The 8730-nt window shown below is 49.6% G+C and overlaps 1 protein-coding gene across 1 annotated transcript; it reads left to right on the plus strand.

The window, feature by feature from the left end:
• The first annotated feature begins 5957 nt into the window (after positions 1-5957).
• IFNL1 (interferon lambda 1) lies at positions 5958-8305 on the plus strand. The gene is made up of 5 exons (XM_050769320.1): positions 5958-6221; positions 6437-6514; positions 7590-7739; positions 7845-7928; positions 8023-8305. The coding sequence occupies exons 1-5, from the start codon at positions 6051-6053 to the stop codon at positions 8146-8148; spliced, it is 609 nt and encodes a 202-aa protein (XP_050625277.1). The 5' UTR covers positions 5958-6050; the 3' UTR covers positions 8149-8305.
• The last annotated feature ends 425 nt before the right edge of the window (positions 8306-8730 follow it).

Here is an 8730-nt window from a genome sequence, read left to right on the forward strand (position 1 = left end):
TGTTTTAGGGCATTTGTGTTGCTATAAAGGAATACCTGAGGCTTATAATGAAAAGAGACTTATTTGACTCACAGTTCTGCAGGTTGTACAATGCATGGCATGGGCATCTGCTCCTGGTGAGGGCATCAGGCTCCTTCCACTCAGGATGGAAGGCAAAGGGGAGCTGCATACGTGGAGACCGTGTGGCAAAATACGAAGCAAGAGAGATGAGAGGTGCCAGGCTCTTTTGAACAAGCAGCTCTTGAGAAATCTAATAAAGTGAGGACTCACACATTACCTCAAGGATGGCACCAAACCATTCACAAGGGATCTGCCGCCATGACCCAGACACCTCCGACTAAGCTCCACCTCCCAACATTGCCATACTGGGGATTAAACTTTTTTTTTTTTAAACAGAGTCTCACTCTGTTACCCAGGCTGGAGTGCAGTGGCATGATCCCAGCTCATTGCAGCTTCCACCTCCCGGGTTCAAGTGATTGTCTGCCTCAGCTTCCCAAGTAGCTTGGACTACAGGCATGTGCCACCGCGCCTGGCTAATTTTTTTTGTATTTTTAGTAGAGACAGGATTTCACCATGTTGACCAGGCTGATCTTGAACTCCTGATCTCAAGTGATCTGTCCGCCTTGGTCTCCCAAAGTGCTGGGATTACAGGCGTGAGTCACTGCACCCGGCCAGGATTAAACTTCAACATGAGATTTGGAGGGGACAAACATCCAAAGTTTAGTAACATCCAAGATGGCTAAGTCACATGGTTGGCAGCTGATGCCAAGTGAAAGTGGAAGCATAGTATTCTCAGAGCCCTCTAGAAGGCTGGTCCCCAGCCTTCCCAGAGTGATAGTCTCAAAAGAACTAAGCAAAAGATTCTTACCCTTTTCTAATTTCACCTTGGAGGTCATACAGCACCTGTGGTTACACATGAGCCACTAGGGCCAGCCCAGACTCAAGGGAAGGGGTCAAACTCACTTCTCAATGGGGAAAGGGCCAAAGACTTTGAAAACATTTTTTTTTTTTTTGGTTTGGGTTTTTTTTTGTTGCTCTGTCACCCAGGCTGAGTGCATGATCTCAGCTCACTGCAACCTCCACCTCCCGGGTTCAAGCGATTCTCATGTCTCAGCCTCCCAAGTAGCCTCACCATGCCTGGCTAATTTTTTGTATTTTTAGTAGAGACAGGGTTTCGCCCTGTTGGCCAGGCTGGTCTCGAACTCCTGACCTCAGGTGATCCACCCGCCTCAGCCTCCCAAAGTGCTGGGATTACAGGTGTGAGCCACCACGCCCAGCCCTTTTTTTTTTTTTTAATTTGTAGAGATGAGGTCTTGCTGTGTTGCCCAGGCTGGGCTCAAACTCCTGGGCTCAAGCAATCCTCCCTTCTCGGCCTCTCAGAGTGCTGGGATTATAGGCACGAACAGTCGTGCCAGGCCAAAGACATGTTTTAACAGCCAGCTAGCCACAAATTATTTATATTCCTTCCACATGCAAAATAGACTCATGTCTTTCCTCAGCCTCAAAAATCTCATCTACTATGGCAGGCTCAGATGCAAGCCCCAGGATCTCATCATCTAAATCAGATGCAAGTGTTGGGGAGGCTACAGTATTGCCAGGATATAGGACCCTTGAGTACTTCTGGAGAGAGGGATGCAGGTGCAGCTATTTGGGATAGCCAAGGATGAATATGTAGAGCTGTGCTGCCCATCATGATAGCCACTAGCCACATAGAGTAATTCAATTTAAATAAAATGACATAAAATGAAAATTCAGTTCCTGCATTGCACTTGCCAAATGTTAAATACCCAACAGCCACATTGGACAGTAAAGATGCAAAATATTTCTGTCATTGCAGAAAGTTCTAATGAACAGTACTGATTAGACCATACAAGCACAGGTATGCCCTGTGACCCAGCAATCCTCAGTTTGGGTTCTCCCAACAGCACACCCTGAGGCCAAAGGTGCAGGTGGCTTATTTGGGAGCTGTTCCCCAGAAGCACAAGCGAGTGGGGAAACAGAGCCAGGAAGAGCAAAAAGCCAACAAATGGTGCAGAGTCTGGAGTAGAGGGAGGCACCTAAAGCACTTCCCTGACTCAGAGTGAGCACCTCCTTAATGTTTGTTTGTTTGTTTGTTTGTTTGTTTGTTGAGACAGAGTCTCGCTCTGTCACCCAGGCTGGAGTGCAGTGGCACGATCTCGGCTCACTGCAGCCTCCCAGGCTCAAGTGATTCCTGTGCCTCAGCCTCCTGAGTAGCTGGGATTACAGGCACGTGCCACCACGCCCAGCTAATTTTTGTATTTTTAAGTAAAGACAGGGTTTCTCTATGTTGGCCAGGTTGGTCTCGAACTCCTGGGCTCAGGTGATCTGTCCACCTCGGCCTCCCAAAATGCTGGGATTACAGGTGCGAGCCACCACGCCTGGCCCCCTGGTTAAATTTTGACTCTGGTTCCCTAATTTGACCCACCCTACTTCCAACCCCCAAAAAGGCTACTCCTATGAGCAGCTAGAGGTCATTTGTTCTGGGGACCCTCAGAAGATCAAGGAATCACGTAGAAGTCACCTGAGAATGGACCCTCTGAGGAAAAGGGAAGCCACAGTATTTATTCCATTGTTTTCAGCCCTCACTGTTTGAGGATTGCTACTGGGGGACTCAATCCTGCTACTTCCAGTCCGTTCTGCATGCAGACAGTAGAAAGGCCTCGGTCTCCAGCAGAGAAGCAGAAAGATCCGAGCACGTGAAGCAGGAAACTGTCAGCCTGTGTGGAAACTGACCACTGTATCCACAAGCCGAGGGGATACAGTAGAGGACATCAGCTGGTGTGCTACTGTATATTCCAGAAAGCCTCCCATCCAGAGGACAGGTGTGAGCCTATGGTAATGGAGAGCTAGAGGCAATCTAAGTGTCCATCACTGGGAGAATAGATAAGTAAAAGTGCTGTGGTTGTGTACACCATGAAATACAGTGCACAGGAAACTTGATGTACACAGCTTGTGAAGAGATCTCAGAACCAGTGTTAGGGTTAAAGAAAGAAAGAAAGAAAGAAGTAGAAGATTTATAGCACAATTCCACTTATGTAAATTGGAAACACATACACAAAATCACAAATTATAAAGATACATCTTTGCAGCTATTTATCAAGTGCATTGTAGTAGGTGTCTGTGGGGGTGCGATGGGAATGGGAATTGGCAATGGAGGAGTAAAAGCCTTGGAGGGTCTTTCGTGGGCCAATTGTGATCTTGTGTTAAGATCTGAAGAGTATGATTAATAACTTTCTGCACCAAAGGGCTAAGAAAAAAATAAATAAAGGAGTGGAAAATAGGAAACGTCTGCACATCAGAGCAGTTTCTTACCCGCTACACAATTATTATTATTGCAGGGATGATGATAGCAAGGCAAACAGACTCACCGCCCACCTTCTCTCCAGGGAGCCCCTCCAGTCCCCAGGAAATGCGCTTGCCCTCAGCGAATAAGGAGTTCCCTACCCCTTCCATGCATCCCAGAGGGACAGAAAGGAGAAGTGGGCCTGCTACCCCCAGAGGTTCTCATCTTCTACCTGGACTGCATATGGAATAGGGAGCAAGTGCATAGGACTCTGATCATACCCCTTCTCTGCCTCTAACCCTCTGTGGGACCTTAGGCAAGTCACTTTGCCTTCCTATGCCTCAGTTGTCTCACCAGTAAAATGGGCATGATTATTGTATTAGGGTTCTCCAGAGAGACAGAACAAATAGGATGGTTGGATAAATAGATGATAGATACATAGATAGATACATAGATAGATAGATAGATAGATAGATAGATAGAGACTAGATACATACATACATACATACATACATACATACATACATACATACGTAGAGAGAGAGAGATAAATAGATAGATAGAGACTAGATAGATGAGAGAGAGAAAGAGAGAGAAGGGGATTTATTAGGGGAATTGGCTTAGACAATTAGGAAGGCTAATAAGTTCCATGACAGGCCATCTGCAAGCTGGAGAACCAGGGAAGCTTGTAGTTCAGCTCAGTTCAAGAACAAAAGCCTCAGGACTTGGGGGGCAGCTAGTGTAAGTCCCAGCAACTTTTTTCTGAGATGGAATCTTGCTCTGTTGCCCAGGCTGGAGTGCAATGGCATGATCTCAGCTCACTGCAGCCTCCGCTTCCAGAGTTCAAGCAATTCTCCTGCCTCAGCCTCCCGAGTAGCTGGGACTACAGGCCTGTGCCACCACACCTGGCTAATTTTTGTATTTTTAGTAGAGATGGGGCGTCACCACGTTGGCCAGGCTGGTCTCGAACTCCTGACCTCAAGTGATCCACCTGCCTCAGCCTCCCAAACTGCTGGGATTACAGGTGTGAGCCACCATGCCCGGCTGCACATCCCAGCATTCAAAGGCCAAAGAGCCTGGAATTCTGATGTTTAAGGGCAGATGCAGGGTGTCCCAGCTCATAAGATAGAGCAAATTCACCTTTCCTCTGCCTTTTTGTTCTATTCAGGCCCTCGGCCAATTGGATGGTGCCCACCACATTGGGTAACAATGGGTCTTCCTTACTCAGTCCATTGATTCAAATGCTAATCTCTTCTGGAAACACCCCAGAGTCATACCCAGAATTAATGCATCACCAGCTATCTGGTAAACTTAACCAGTCAAGGTGACACCTAAAATTAATAATCACAATTATAAAAATAACTACTGAGAGAAACATTAGGAGCATGAACTGAGTTAGTTAATAGGACATTCTTTTTTTTTTTTTTTTTTTTTTTTTGAGACAGAGTCTCGCTCTGTCGCCCAGGCTGGAGTGCAGTGGCCAGATCTCAGCTCACTGCAAGCTCCGCCTCCCGGGTTCACGCCATTCTCCGGCCTCAGCCTCCCGAGTAGCTGGGACTACAGGCGCCCGCCACCTCGCCTGGCTAGTTTTTTTTTTGTATTTTTTAGTAGAGACGGTGTTTCACCATGTTAGCCAGGATGGTCTCGATCTCCTGACCTTGTGATCCGCCCGCCTTGGCCTCCCAAAGTGCTGGGATTACAGGCTTGAGCCACCGTGCCCGGCTGTTAATGGGACACTCTTAAATCAATGGCAGAAGCTCCTTCTTGGCCGGGAGCAGTGGCTTATGCCTATAATCCTAGCACTTTGGGAGGCTGAAGCAGAAGGATGGCTTAAGGCCAGGAGTTCAAGACTGGCCTGGGCAAAATAGTGAGATCCCTATCTCTACAAATATAAATAAATAATAAAATAAGGCAGTGGCTCATGCCTATAATCCCAGCACTTTGGGAGGCCAAGGTAGGCAGATCACCTGCGGTCTGAGGTTCGAGGCCAGCCTGACCAATATGGTAAAACCCAGTCTGTACTAAAAATACAAAAATTAGCCAGGCGTGATGGTGCGCACCTGTATTCCCAGCTACTTAGGAGGCTGAGGCAGGAGAATCGCTCGAACCTGGGAGGCAGAAGTTGCAATGAGCCAAGATTGCACCATTGCACTCCAGCCTGGGCAACAAGAGCAAAACTCCGTCTCAAAAAATAATAATAATAATAAAATTAAAAACTAGGTTTTTTTTGTTTTGTTTTGTTTTGTTTTGAAACAGAATCTCACTCTGTCGCCCAGGCTGGAGTGCAGTGGCATGATCTTGGCTCACTGCAACCTCACCTCCCGGATTCAAGCGATTCTCATGTCTCGGCCTCCTGAGTAGCTGAGACCACAGGTGCCTGCCACCACTCCTGGCTAATTTAGAATAAAAAAGAAGCTTTCTCCCTGCCATTCAGGTAGCCTTATCCCTAATCTCAGCCTCCGTCAGGGACTTCTCAAGGCCATTTGACTGAAAGCTGCCCAGAGAGTTCTAAGGATTTCAGTTTCTCTTTCCTTCTCGATGCAGCTCCCAGCTCACTTGGCCCCGCCCACACCTGTTCCCTCACCAGGCTCCCAGACTGGCCCCACCCACTCATGCCTCTGAAGTCAAAGTGGAAATTCTCATTTCCAATTACCTTTTCACTTTACACACATCATCGTGGATTGCTCATTTTGCCTGGCTAAAAAGCAGAGAGCCATGCCGCTGGGGAAGCAGTTGCGATTTAGCCATGGCTGCAGCTTGGATCGTGGTGCTGGTGACTTTGGTGCTAGGCTTGGCCGTGGCAGGCCCTGTCCCCACTTCCAAGCCCACCACAACTGGGAAGGGCTGCGACATTGGCAGGTTCAAATCTCTGTCACCGCAGGAGTTGGCAAGCTTCAAGAAGGCCAGGGACGCCTTGGTGAGTTCCTGTTGCTAGGGGCTAACCTCCACTTCTACAGGTGTCCCAGTTACTGCCCTGCTACCGTGGGCTAGCCTCTAGCCTTCCAACTATGGCGAACCTCTATCCTTTCTGCACTGGGTTAAACCTATGCTGTCAGGCTAACTTGATCCTTGCTGCTAGAAGCTAGCTTCCAGCCATCCTGCTGTGGGCTAACCCCTGCCCTTACTCTCTAGGAAGAGTCACTCAAGCTGAAAAACTGGAGTTGCAGCTCTCCTGTCTTCCCCGGGAATTGGGACCTAAGGCTTCTCCAGGTGAGTTGGAAGTCAGGCCCCCTTCACCCTTCCCTTGACCCTTTCCCCTCTCTCCTTAAGTGGCCCCTTAGCTTTCTTTGTCTCCCTTGTCCTTCACTCTCTTGGACCTCTCCTCACCTGTCCTGTGCCCTTGCCACTTCTCAACAGCTCTCTTGACTCTGTCCTTCCCCTGGGTCCCTTCTATCATCTCCCGTTGGCCCCACTGCCCTAGCTCACTCACCTGTCCCTGTCACTTCCACTCTCACTCTTCATTTCTCTCCCAAATGTCCCCAGTCTGTCCCCCGCCTGTGCCTTTCATCCTGCTCCACTTCCCCCTGTCTGTTCCCAACACTGACTCCCTCTCCCTCTCACCCGCCCCTGTCACCTGTCCCTCATCATCTTTCACTGACATTCATCCAGCTCATGCTCCCCTCCATCCACCCTTCTTTTTTTTTTTTTTTTTTTTTTTTTGAGACAGAGTCTTGCTCTGTCGCCCAGGCTGGAGTGCAGTGGCATGATCTTGGCTCACTGCAACCTCCTCCTTCCGGGTTCAAACAATTCTCCTGCCTCAGCCTCCTGAGTAGCTGCAATTACAGGCATGTGCCATGATGCCCAGCTAATTTTTGTATTTTTAGTAGAAACAGGGTTTCACCATGTTGGCCAGGCTGGTCTCGAACTCCTGACCTCAGGTGACCCACCTGCCTCGGCCTCCCAAAGTGCTGGGATTACAGGCGTGAGCCACCACACCTGTCCGCACCCTTCTTCTCTGTGCATGCAACTGTCCCTCTCTCACTGCGCCCCAACCTGCTTTCTCCTCACCCGTCCCCACCCTGTCCCAGGGAACCTCTGTGACCCCCGTAAGTCCCCTTTCATTTGTCTCCATTTCACTTATCCTCTCACCTGCCTCCTTGACCATCCTGCCTCCCCTGTATCCTTCCTCAAGTCTTCCCCCTCCTGCCTCCTTCTCCCCAGACCCCTCACCTGTCCCCACCACATGCACTGTGTCACCGTCCTTCCCCAGGATTGCCTACCTGTCCCCACTAACTGGGTCTTCTTGCCTGTTCTCCCTCACATGCTCTTTTTCACCTCTCCTCAGGTGAGGGAGCGCCCCGGGGCCTTGGAGGCTGAGCTGGCCCTGACGCTGAAAGTCCTGGAGGCTGCCGCTGACACTGACTCGGCCCTAGAAGTCGTCCTAGACCAGCCCCTTCACACCCTGAAGCACATCCATTCCCAGCTCCAGGCCTGTGTGAGTCATCGGGGCCTGGGCACCCAGGTCTGTGAGTTCTGAGCAGCATCCTTCCCCTGTGGTGGCTCAGGCTCCGCCTCACACACCGCCCTCCTCTGCCCACAGATCCAGGCTCAGCCCACAGCAGGGCCCAGGACCCGGGGCCGCCTCCACCACTGGCTACACCGGCTCCAGGAGGCCTCCGAAAAGGTGAGCAACCCAGGAAGAGAAGGACCAGGGTCTGAGGAGCCAATAGGAGCCCAGACCCTGGACAGCCCGTGACCCATTCCCTCCTCCCCTACAGGAGTCCCCTGGCTGCCTTGAGGCGTCTGTCACCTTCAACCTCTTCCGCCTACTCATACGGGACCTGACATGTGTCGCCAATGGGGACCTGTGTCTGAGAACGTCAACCCACCCCGAATCCACCTGACACCCCACACCTTATTTATGCACTGAGCCCTACTCCTTCCTTAAATTATTTCCTCTCACCCTTTATTTATGAAGCTACAGCCCTGACTGAGACATAGGACTGAGTTTATTGTTTTACTTTTATACATTATGCACAAATAAACAACAAGGAATTGGAACCTTCTGTGATAGGTGAATCCTTGAGTGTGTGTGCGATTGTGGGTCTGTGACTGGGTGTGGATGTCTGTGTGATGCAGGCAAAATTTGTGACTGATTGTATATATTTGTGTGTGCCTGACTTCTGTGACTGTGTGTGTATTTGTATGTAAATGAGTGTCTGCCCAAACTTGAATCTAACCAAAGATGCGTAACTGTGCATGTTCATGCCCACATGTGTGCAAGTATGTGTGTGCACTGCCAGGCATGGTGGCTCACACCTGTAATCCCAGCACTTTGGGAGGCTGAGGCAGGCAGATCACTTGAAGTCAGGAGTTTGAGACCAGCTTAGCTAACAGGGTGAAATCCTGTTTCTACTAAAAATACAAACATTAGCCAGGAGTTGTGGCATGCCCCTGTAATCCCAGCTACTTGGGAGGCTGAGGCA

The sequence above is a fragment of the Macaca thibetana genome, chromosome 19 (assembly GCF_024542745.1).
Source record: "Macaca thibetana thibetana isolate TM-01 chromosome 19, ASM2454274v1, whole genome shotgun sequence".
Classification (NCBI taxonomy): domain Eukaryota; kingdom Metazoa; phylum Chordata; class Mammalia; order Primates; family Cercopithecidae; genus Macaca; species Macaca thibetana.